This window comes from Salmo trutta, chromosome 15, assembly GCF_901001165.1.
Source record: "Salmo trutta chromosome 15, fSalTru1.1, whole genome shotgun sequence".
Lineage (NCBI taxonomy): Eukaryota > Metazoa > Chordata > Actinopteri > Salmoniformes > Salmonidae > Salmo > Salmo trutta.
In genome coordinates, this window is record NC_042971.1 from 41,654,744 (window position 1) to 41,666,777 (window position 12,034).

The following is a 12,034-nucleotide window of genomic DNA, read 5'->3' on the forward strand; positions in this document are numbered from 1 at the left end:
AACACATATAGAATCATGTAGAAACCAAAAAGTGTTAAACAAATCAAAATCTATTTTATATTTGAGATTCTTCAAATAGCCAACCTTTGCCTTGATGACAGCTTTGCACACACTTGGCATTCTCTCAACCAGCTTCATGAAGTAGTCACCTGGAATGCATTTCAACTAAAAGGTGTGCCTGGTTAAAAGTTAATTTGTGGAATTTCTTTCCTTCTCAATGCGTTTGAGCCAATCAGTTGTATTATGACAAGGAAGTGGGGGTAGTATACAGAAGATACCCCTATTTTGTAAAAGACCAAGTCCATATTATGGCAAGAACAGCTCAAATAGGCAAAGAGAAATGACAGTCCATCATTCATTTACGACATGAAGGTCAGTCAATAGGGAAAATGTCAAGAACTTTGAAAGTTTCTTCAAGAGCAGTCGTAATAACCATCAAGCGCTATGACGAAACTGGCTCTCACGAGGACCGCCACAGGAAAGGAAGACCCAGAGTTAGCTCTGCTGCAGAGGATAAGTTCATTGGAGTTATCAGCCTCAGAAATTGCAACTCAAATAAATTCTTCAGAGTTCAAGTAACAGACAACGCAACATCAACCGTTCAGAGGAGGCTATGTGAATTAGACCTTCATGGTCAAATTGTTGCAAAGAATCATCCACTACTAAAAGGACACCAATAAGAAGAAGAGACTAGCTTGGGCTTGGTCTGGAGTCCAAATTGGAGATTTTTGTTTCAACCGCCGTGTCTTTGTGAGACGCGGTGTGGGTGAATGAATGATCTCTGCAAGTGTGGTTCCCACCGTGAAGCATGGAGGAGGTGATGTTATGGTGTGGGGGTGCTTTGCTGGTGACACTGTGATTTATTTACAATTTAAGGCACACTTAACCAGCATGGCTACCACAGCATTCTACAGCGATACGCCATCCCATCTGGTTTGGGCTTAGTGGGACTATCATTTGTTATTCAACAGGACCATGACCCAACACACCTCCAGGCTGTGTACAGTATGGGCTATTTTACCAAGAAGGAGAGTGATGGAGTGCTGCATCAGATAACCTGGCCTCCACAATCCCCCGACCTCAACCAAATTGAGATGGTTTGGGTTGAGTCGGACCACAGAGTGAAGGGAAAGCAGCCAACATGTGCTCTGCATATGTGGGAAGTCCTTCAAGACTGTTGGAAAAGCATTCCAGGTGAAGCTGGTTGAGAGAATGCCAAGTGTGTGCAAAGCTGCCATCAATTTGAAATATATTTTGATTTGGGTAACACTTTTTTGGTTTATATGAATAGACATTGTGTATGAGAAAGTTCATCAGCAAAGCCTAATCCTCATCCCAGTCAAAACATTTCAGGTGTCCAGTTGCACACCTGCTGCTACATTGTGGTGTAATGTGAACCTCAAAAAGTTAAGATAAGCTCCCATGCCCCAGGACACCATCTCAGTTAACAGGTTTAGAGCTGGTGTATAACATGCTTTTACAATGGTTTTACCATTTAATTATGGCATGTTCAAACACAATATGGAGTTTTTCACACCCCCTATGATACTGTGGATCCAGTCTGTGGAGAAACGGACCAAAACAAAATTACGTTAGGAGGCAAGGGACTAGGATCCCCCGCAGGAGAACTGAATAAGATATCCAGAGGTAGGAACTTTAATTGACTGGATCTAATAAAAGAAAATGCCTGATGCTATTATACCCTTTTTCTTTGTTATTGCTTTTTGTCAAAAGGGAACACACAGATGGTGTGTGTATTTTTATAAAAAAATGTATAAAGAAAAAAATAAATAAATAGGGATTTGACTTTAAATTTACTGTACTGAACAGAGAGAATGTTTTTCTCCCCTTCCCTTTTATAGCTGTAACCCAGCCTGTTGAACTTGAGAGTGAACTCACTCTGATGGAGAACAAATGTACAATTAACTGTAGAAAGAGCACTTGGAAGACATAAAACAAGATGTGGAAGTAAACCACCTGTTGCTCAGCTCCCAAAGCCAACCTTAAATATAATTTTACATTTTAGTCATATCCAGTGACAGTAGTGAGCGCATACATTTTTATATTTTATTCGTACTGGCCCAGCGTGGTAATCGAACCCACAACCCTGGTGTTGCAAGAGCACTGCTCTACTAACTGTGCTACACATTACTTCTAATGACTTGTACGATACCCAAAAAGTGTTTGACAAAAACATGCCCTCGCATGAGAAGGAAAAGTAAAATGTGCCATGAGACTATCCTAAAGATCTATAAATCTGTCCTACTACTGTACATGTTTTGATAACAGAAATCCATCAGTTCAGTGGACTGGTACAGATTTTCTTTTTAAAGTGTGTAAGCCATGTGCAAATAAAATGTTATCGGATCTTGAAGTGGGTCTGAATAATTGTTTCTCCAAGTCATTGTTGTTTTTACATCAGTAAGTGTGAAAACACATCTTACTTGCTGCTAAGATGAGGTCCCTGTTGAGACCGTAGGTCATCAGAGGCTCTGTTAAACTCCTGTGGATGAACACACGCGATCAGGTAAACAAGTACAGTACAAATACTCCAACACTCACATCATACCCTAAAACAGCCTTTTTAATAACTGCTACTGAATTGTTGCTTATGCACTTTCAGCATCAACAAGTGCTACAGTACTCATTCTGAATGAATTTAAGAGTCCACTGACAAAGGTCTACTTATCAAAATGTTCCTTCCTAGTCTGAAATTAGACTTAACAATGCAGTATTAAGGCATGAGTGACCAAAGGCCTAATGTAAGCCTTCAAGCAGCTGCCTGGCCTCCTCAAAGTGTGGAGACAAAACCTGGGAGTAAATCATTATGAGGGGTATTGGGGGAGGATAAAAACCTGGCCTTGAAGACAAGAGGCCTTGAAGACAAGAGGCCTTGTCACTGAGCACTTTAAACAGCAAACAATTATACTAGGCCCATGGAGCAGAGAGAAACCTCTCATCCTTTGCCAGCATAGATGATTACAACTTTAATATGTAGTATATCTAAATCACAGCACATAACTTATTTCAAAACATGGCATTATATTTTCTCATAAAACAAAGAATACAGTCCGGAAATTGCAGAGTGCTGTTTCTCCCTCTTTAAATGTGTCTAATTTAGAAGCTGAGTGCTAATGGGCATCAAACAAAGCTTGGTCTAACATCGTTCTATAGAACATGTTGTTCCAGAGCAACTGGCTCTTGAATGTCACCTGCTAGATGATTTAAGACAGGGGTGTCAAACTCCTTCCATGGAGGGCCTAGTGTCTGCGGGTTTTTCTTTTTTCTTTTCAATTAAGACCTAGACAACCAGCTGAGGGGGAGTTTCCCACTAATTAGTGACCTTAATTAATCAATCAAGTATAGAGGAGCCTTTAAAGGAGGTGCCTATAAAGAATGAGTTTGACAACATTTAACAGGACAGGAACATACCGGAGATAAAACTTCATGGCACTTGTGATGGTTTTAATGTCCCAGTCACTGCTGTGGAAATCCACATCCCCTGGGCATTTCTGGTCTACAGGAAGAGGAGAAAGCCGATTAAAAACAAACAAGAAAACACAATTCTGAAGAGTGACAAGTACAGGTTAAACTCAAATAAAGCATACTATTTAATAGCAAATAAACCTGAAACACCTCGCAGCCCTCCCAAAACAAATAAACAGCAAACCAGTTATAATTTGAAAAAAATAAGGATAAACGCTTTAATTAGAAACACTATTCATACCAATTTTAAACACTTCTACAAAAATCTGAATTAAATAGTTGGACTGATCCTACAGCCTTCTTAGACTCAATAACTTTGAAACAACCATCAGCAGCTAGAAAAAGATTAAAAAAATCACCCAAGAAGAAATATTAGACACTAAAACATTAGCGCAGAGGAAAGCACAATGGGCATCTTTCCCATATCATTTTATTTGATATTCTGGGACAAAGTAGTGCCCCTATTTACTCAAATGACAACACACGTCACTCAATTCAGTACTTCTGAGTTTCATGTATCAAACAGTTATTTCAGTTATATTAAAAAATATGGAGTCCCCGTCAGATTACAGACCCATAAATGTAATAAATTGTGACAATAAAATAATAACAATACTCATAAGCAACAGAATGGCAGAAGTATTACCAGACTTGATACATATTAAGCCAACATGGTTTATTAGAAATATACACTTACAAATAAAACATGTCAGTATAATACAGTACTCTAAAAAACAAGATGTATCAATAATGGCTGTTGATACTGAAAAGGCTTTTCACCGTCGAGTGGCCTTTTCTATTCAAAACTTTGGAAGCCTTCAACTTTCCACCTGAAATAATACATTTCATAAAAATGCTGGCATGCATCCCACTTTTTTCTCTCTGCTCCATGAGCCCCCCCCCCCAAGAATTACATATTAAAAATGACCACTGGGTACGAGTTTGCGATGTCCTCTCTCCCCCCTCAAGTTTGCACTGACAATACGTGAAAATAGTCTGGGGATTAGCATGCGCATCTTCCATATGTAACCATTGTTCCTCTTTAGTGCATTTAACAAGTAAAAGCCTTTCGTGACGAGTTGATAGAATCTCAAGATATAAAATTAACGTGAAAAAAATGAAATTATGGCAATAGGATAAATACAATTTAACTTATGATCTACAGCAATCCTTTAAGTGAACCGTAAAAAAATGTACATACTTAGGATATTTAAGTGACAATAAAACAAATATATTAAGATAACTTTATCCCAGATCTAATTCAGATCTAATTCAATTGAATAATCTCCCCATAAATGTAACAAGTAGAATTAACCTCTTTAGAATGGCATGGCTACCAAAGTTTGTATATTTATTCTCAGTAATACCAATTACCCCACCAAAGACATTCTTAAAAAAAAAAGTATACTCGGCCATAACAGACTTCATATGGGCAAATAAAACTCAGAATAATTAGGAACGTTTTACATCCCTAAATCGGAGGGTGGTTTTAACCTTCTAGATTTGGAATTGTATCAACTCGTCGCCCAAGGCTTTTACTCACGACATATTGTTAAATACACTAAAGAGGAACAATGGTTACATATTGAAGATGCGCATGCTCATCCCCAGACTACTTGTTAAAAAAATATATATATAAAAAAAATATGAAAAAAGTAAAAATATTACAAAAAAAATTAAGCAGAAATGGTAAACCTTTTTTTTTTTTTACAGGGGCCCTTGCAAACACATTCTGCTTAGTGTTCTTTTTTTTATTTTCTCAAGGTCACTGGCAAGTTATCTACAGTAGGTGCAGCCAGTTGAAATATCTGACTGTATTGGTGAATTAAAGTATTCATTTACTTTCCGAGTTTGTCTCAGATTATTTTATTCATCTTAAAATGCAAGTAAATATAAAATGCCAGTGTCTTTTGCACTGTTTCCACAACAATAAAACTATTATGGCGGGTTGGATACAAGATTATGATATTGATACAATATTATGATAAATTAAGCCTTTGCAGTAGCACAGTGACATCTAGTTTAATATTGGAAAAAATAAATGTTATATCCGGTCACAGTCATCTGCTTTAGGGGCAAGGGAATTACATAAACTACTTCATAAATATACATTTGGTGCTTTTTAATATTGCATCAAAATCTGCTGTGCGTTTGCCTGGCTACCCAAAATACTTGCTCCGCCCAAACGCTACGCCACACCCACGGACATTACTTTGTTCTCCGCAATGAGTCTGGATCTGTGTAGCTCCCTGACGACTTCTAGAATGCCAGCACATTCTAACCGTTCTGATTGGTCCAACAAAAACTGCTGAGTTGGGCCAGAGTCAGAACACACATGGGTAAAGCAGCTTTTTAAAAATGTGTCATTGGCTTTGATAGTATGATTAGTTAGAAATGATCCAATCACTGAGGTCTTAATTTTGCACAACAACTGTCTCAACCGTCTCAAAAAAAGCAGAATAATTCAGTTTGAGTTCTCAGGCGTGCCAGTAAAACAGGGAAATGTAACAGTTTAATCTCTGTACTGTGCTTCAAACAGCCCCTCTGCATGAAACATTCTTCAATCCCATCTATCTATCTATCTATCTATCGAGAGAGCGAGAACATGTTGACTAGGTAATTTCCTCACCAAAGAAAGCATTTAAAAGCTTCTGCACTTGGATGTTACTGCCAACAGTTCTGTATACTCCTTCTTGTGTGAGTCCTGTAAAAGAGAGAAGGAGAGAGTGGGTGGGGCTTAGGTAAAAGGAAAGAAAAGGGGGAGTTTCCTCCAGAGAAATTCAGAGCAGTGGAAATGTACAGGCTGTTCCTCAGTGCAGGCCTGTATCAACTGGAGTGAAAATAGGGACGTAGCAGACAACGCCTTCACAACGTTAGCCTACTTCCCAGCCTCTTCCAAATGAATGATTTGCTTCACTGCTCCAGTGGATGGCTGGAGTTTATGTTATCATACGAGGCCTGTATATCTTACTGGTTGTGAAAGATAAGAGGATAATTTAATGTATGTATAATGTATGCCATTTAGCAGACGCTTTTATCTAAAGAGACTTACAGTCATGCGTTAATACATTTAATGCATGGTTGGCCCCGGGAATCGAACCCGCAATCCTGGCTTTGCAAGCGCCATGCTCAACCAACTAAACCATACAGGACCATAGTGCTGGTGCCTCACCAAACTCGTAAATAAATTGGACGAGTGAATTAGGGAGGGCTGAAGTGAGAATGGAATCTAAAGAATTTGAGCAGCTTGAGCGATAGCAGTTGAATGTGCCCACACATTTAACAGTTTTCTGATGCCACATGGTAATATACTCTCTCTGGAGTAATACATTTGTTGCCTACATAGTGGCATGATTCTTAAAAAGCTATGTATAGTACTGGTGCGTTATTAGTTATATTGCTGTAAACAAAGTAAAACAGCAAATGTAGTATGGACTGAAGTGCTCTACTATAAGGACATTTATTGTGGTGAGCTAAATGGCAAAGTTAAGCTTCCTGACTGGACGTCATAATGCAGCCGTTGTGTTTTTATTTACTGCTGGCCTTTGGTGAGAAAGATCATTTAGGATAGCAGTGAGGCTTTAGAGTCCCTCATTTCAAACACAACTCATCTCTGCCCTCTAATGGGCAATATGGAAAACTGACTAGACTATGACGAAACTGGCATGAAATCTGATAGGCGGCATACAAAACGCATGGTATGGGCTATAACTTTCTGGTTACCTTACCTTTAGTTTCAACGAAGTTAATGCATTTTCTTACAAACTTGAATCCAACTTCATTCAATTCCACTGTGGAAGACAAGTAACATTTAACAGATTTCACAAGCAGTGGAATGACAAACAAATGTGTCTTTACGGATGTTCAGTGAGATTAATACGGTTTAATTTACTATATTATACTGCAGTAAAAAACAACAAATAATGAACATTGGTAATGGTACATACTTTCAGCTTGCTTGTGAATTGGGGAATGATAAATCTGGAATGAAAGGACAATGTAAAACACCAAAAACGAATATCTCTGGAGCTTTCTGTGGCCATCATAAAAATAACCCTGAATATATGATATTATTATAAAGATCCGACTTTCATTATCATATTTCATTACCAAAGAAAAACAGCAAGATTAGGAATATAAAACACAATGCCTTTACAGTACAGAATAACATTTGGACCAAGGGGGCTGTATGGACCCTCCAGTAAAGAAACTCACAGGCTCTTTTCCATCCATGGCCTCCATCCATAACTTCCTGTTGGCCTCTGAAACAGCCTGGAGAGTGACAGGTATGTTTCTATGGTGATAGGAACAAGTGTCACAGTTAGTGCATAGACAATATAGCATGTTTGACTAATATATATATATTTTTTAATTGGCTGGTGTCTGAGCTCCCTTTTTTAGTTTAGTTTATTAAATCGACCATTAAAAAAACAAGCACACATAAAACGTGAAAAAGCCTTGCATGCACATTAGTAAAATCATCAAAGATATCACAATAAAGTCTGAGACTTATTTCCATTGTGGTCCCTCTGTCTGATAAAAATACACCTTATGGAATAGCGTGGAAGTAACAAACATGGGCACAGACACATGCATGCACACACAATAACATACGCACTATGCACATGTACACATGGATTTTTCATTGTAGATATGTGGTAGTGGAGTATGGGCCTGAGGGCACACAATGTGTTGTGAATTCTGTGAATGCCTTGGCAGCAGCTAATGTGGATCCATAATAAATACAATGAAATGTTAGTGTACGGCTTGCGTCCCTCTGCTGTAAATATTGTAAAGAATGCCTTGCTTGTATAAATGAGTTCATGGTGTTCCCTTCCCCTGAAATCACTGAGTTTGCCATCTACTTCCAGCAGGAAGTAGGCACCTGCTGCCAACTGATTGTTTGGGCTATCATCCACTCGGTACATACACACACTCAGCGTCCTTGTAGACCACCTGTTCACCTCACTGCTCAAAATTGTTTATACCACAAGGCATGTATGATCTTATACGAAGTTTACCTCATCTCGAAGTCTCAAAGTGGCTTGTTTGTACTAACCTCTCGTAAGTTTCGATATCAAAGCAGAAGCGCTTGTCTATGGACTCGGTCTTTCGGCGGAAGCAGGATTTAAGCTTCAGCTCTGTGGGGCCCTGGAAGAAAGCATCACAGTGTGTGGGTAAAAGGAAGGTGGAGAGGCCTAGAGAGATAATCTCTACATTACAGTTTTGGAGAAAGTAAAAAAAAAAATTTTTAAATACTAAAAGAAAAATACAAAAAAACAATCATTATATGAGCACATATGCATTTGAATAATTTCATTGACTTATATCAGAGATGAACAAATAGTTGTTCAAGTGTCTAATGAAGATTCTATGACCAATTTTATGACCTACCTGTTTGGTTGCGGGTTTTGGTTCAGCAGGGACCATGACAAACAGCTTGCTGTCTTTGTGATACTTGCAGTAGTACTTCACCCATGACACACCCAAGGCCCCTGGGAGAGCAGGGTGATAGGATATCATGCCAGGGCTCATTCAATACAACATGTTGAGAGGAATATAGCAGGTTCGTTCCACCAATTAGGTGCCTTTTGAGAAGTGTAACTTGGTTGAAATTCACTTTTGATTTCACCTAATTTTAACATTGTAATAAAGAGCGCATGTTAAACCTAAAAAAAAACTACTTTCCAATCTCAAGATATAATAAGTGCCTATATAGAGCCAAATAAAGTAATAGGTTGACCGTAACAGGGTTGACGATAAATAAATCCCCTTGTGAAAGGGGGAATGGAAGCTTATTGTGTGCAACAGGGAGTGGCAAATGAATGAAACATTTATTTTTAAACATGAACTTGATTAATCAATTCTTGCCCATCTATCTATGGGTAACAGGGTTGACGTGTTTATGCTCGACCTGCTCAGTTTTCCACCATAAAAATGGCCAAAAAGTGTAGAACCAGCTCACCTGCTTTTACGTTATGATTTGACTATTAGATGTTCAATGCTTTTTAATGGAATAGTTTCACCTTATTAAAACGAGAGTTCAGTTCAAGTACCAGGGTTGACCTTAAATGAGGGACAGACAAATGAATCACTAACCACCTGAAAGAAATAATATTCAGAAATTACTTTTTCAAAGGAACAAAATAATATTCCGAAATTATTTTTTCAAAGGAACAAAATAATTTGGTCTTTACAATGATTGTGAAAGTTGGAGAAATGTAGGGATTAAGTGAGTTAAAATCTTTCTAGAAGTGACATGGGGTTGATGAGGGACATGTCAAAATGCTGAATTTTGGCACTTTAGCAAGCCTTTATTAATATAAAAAATCTGATTGCTTGAATTTTCCATGTGGTCTATATTAAAGAGCACTTAATTTAATATAACAGGCTTTTAAAATTCAATATTGGTGCACAATTTCTACTTAAAATATCAAAGGGTACTCATTTTGTGGGAAGACACAGCAGGTTTACGAACAAACTGTAACATGAATACGTACACTTCTCCTGAGAGTACAGGTAGCCCTCAATGGTTGGCTGGCCGTGCATTTTGCCGATCTGGGTTGGATGCTTCATTCTCTTCATCAGCTCCTCCATCTCCTCACGAGTGCTCTCAAAGTGGTTCCGCGTCTGCAGATAACAGCAAAACAGTCCATGTTGGATGGTTATAAGAAAGCCCTATTACAGCTTCCTGAAGTCCTAACCAGACCCATCACCACCATCATTAGGCATCATCATTGAGTCTCATTATCATCGGTAGCTACTCACATTCTGCAAGCTGAGCTGCAGCTCCTGCTTATAGGGCATGAAGTCCTGAGTCATCTCCACCGTCAGGTTGTTGAGTGTTAGGATACTGTGAAGAAATGCCAGCACCTGTCCATTGAAAACACAACATACAATTATATTGATAATCATTCAGAAAATGGTCCTGTCACTATATTCTTCTAATGGGCAAATGTATTTCATAATACTTAATGAAGTGAAGTGTAAGAGTTCACCTCCATACCTGCCTTGAGTACCAGATTTCTAGGCTCTCACAGCTGTTCAAAGGCTGTTCTTAACACTCACTCATAATGTACTCTAACACTAACCTATTTCTACTCTAGCATTTAGGCCCAATGAGAAATCAATGCAATTGTGAGTAATTGTTTCCTAGTGCCATGCTAGACTTGCCTTCCTTAATATGCAGGTGTTCAGAGGTAACTATAGTTAGTTCAGGATGAGGGCTATTGATCCACTGTGGCCGTATCATATAATAGGTTACACAGGCAGCATCTATAGCCTTGTGTGTGTGTATGTATGGATAGCCATGCAGCAACACAGGGAGGCGTAAACAGGAAGTGTGGGAGACAAGAAGAAAGCACTTACAGGCTCCACCACATCAAACTTCTTTCGGTCCTGCACCTGCTGGATCTGGTACACATACTCCACTGACGACTCATAGAAGTTCAGCCTCTCTTTGTCCAGCAGCTCGTCAGCCTGTGGAGGAATCAAATGGTGATTACAAAAGCAGCTTATTTCCAATTAGTCTTCATAAGTGTTATTAGCTCATCTTTAAGCCATTGAGCTAGTTAAGTTATCCAATTATGGAGCATTAATATACAATAAAGACATTTTACAAACAAAACTTTGTAAAATAAAATCCATTGAACTCTTTACAGGAAGCCTATGTTAAGGGATTTCCACCAACCTCCTGCAGCTGAATTTCCTTCTTCTTAGCAGACAAATTCAGATGTTTATCTAACTGAGAGTAATATTTTTCGCTCTCTTTCTCAAACTTCTTCCTTCTTTCCTAAAAGAACGAAGTTGATTCAATTACACCATAATTCAACAAAACATTCACAATCTTTTTTTCAGCGTGAGACTTCATCATGAGTCAAGAAGAATAATAGCAAGATCTTAATCACAACAGTTTGTACATGCACATGTTGCTCCACACAGCCATAACTGGCCTTGATCTGTTGAGATCAGAGTTTCCCCAACCCCCTCCTGGGGGACCACAAAACAGTCCACATTTTTGTTCTAGCCTTGCACATCTGATTCAACTACTCAAGGGCTTGGTTATTACTTGAATCAGGTGTGTTAGTGCAGGGCTATAACAAAACTGGACTGTAACAAAACTGGACTGTCTGGGAGGTCACCCAGGACAGAGTTGGGGAACACTGGTGTACATAGTCCTGCCAACACATTTGGAAGGCCTAGCATTTGTTTAAGATCATGTCTCAGCTGAGGTCATCTGTAGTTGATTACAGACGCCAAAGCACTCTAGTCCACAACCCATTTTGGACTCAGACACAGCTGCCTTGGCAGAGAGGACAGAGGCACACAAAGGGTGAGTTGGAGAAAGAGACGCTAACACTTTTTGAAAGCAAATTCCATGTTTTTAGTACAAACACTGAGCCTAATACAATATGTACTAGAAAGATCTCAAATCAATTGTAGTCAAAAGTAGGTCAACAGACCAAGGGTATGTGAAAAATGGATATCCAGTCCAGAACCACTAGGCAGCTCCAGTTTTCCATAGGCAGCTTTCGAAAACTCAGTTGAT

General features: G+C 38.7%; 1 protein-coding gene across 1 annotated transcript in view; it reads right to left on the minus strand.

The window, feature by feature from the left end:
* Positions 1-12,034, minus strand: part of ophn1 (oligophrenin 1) — a 46,807-nt gene that overhangs the window by 7,871 nt on the left and 26,902 nt on the right. Inside the window, exons 5-16 of the mRNA XM_029691589.1 lie at positions 11,177-11,278; positions 10,855-10,965; positions 10,255-10,359; positions 9,987-10,116; positions 8,881-8,981; positions 8,546-8,637; positions 7,702-7,780; positions 7,434-7,467; positions 7,215-7,277; positions 6,116-6,190; positions 3,433-3,517; positions 2,445-2,503 (exon numbers count right to left, since the gene is read on the minus strand). Coding sequence (XP_029547449.1) covers positions 2,445-2,503; positions 3,433-3,517; positions 6,116-6,190; positions 7,215-7,277; positions 7,434-7,467; positions 7,702-7,780; positions 8,546-8,637; positions 8,881-8,981; positions 9,987-10,116; positions 10,255-10,359; positions 10,855-10,965; positions 11,177-11,278 — 1,036 coding nt within the window. The remainder of the gene's footprint in view (positions 1-2,444; positions 2,504-3,432; positions 3,518-6,115; positions 6,191-7,214; positions 7,278-7,433; positions 7,468-7,701; positions 7,781-8,545; positions 8,638-8,880; positions 8,982-9,986; positions 10,117-10,254; positions 10,360-10,854; positions 10,966-11,176; positions 11,279-12,034) is intronic.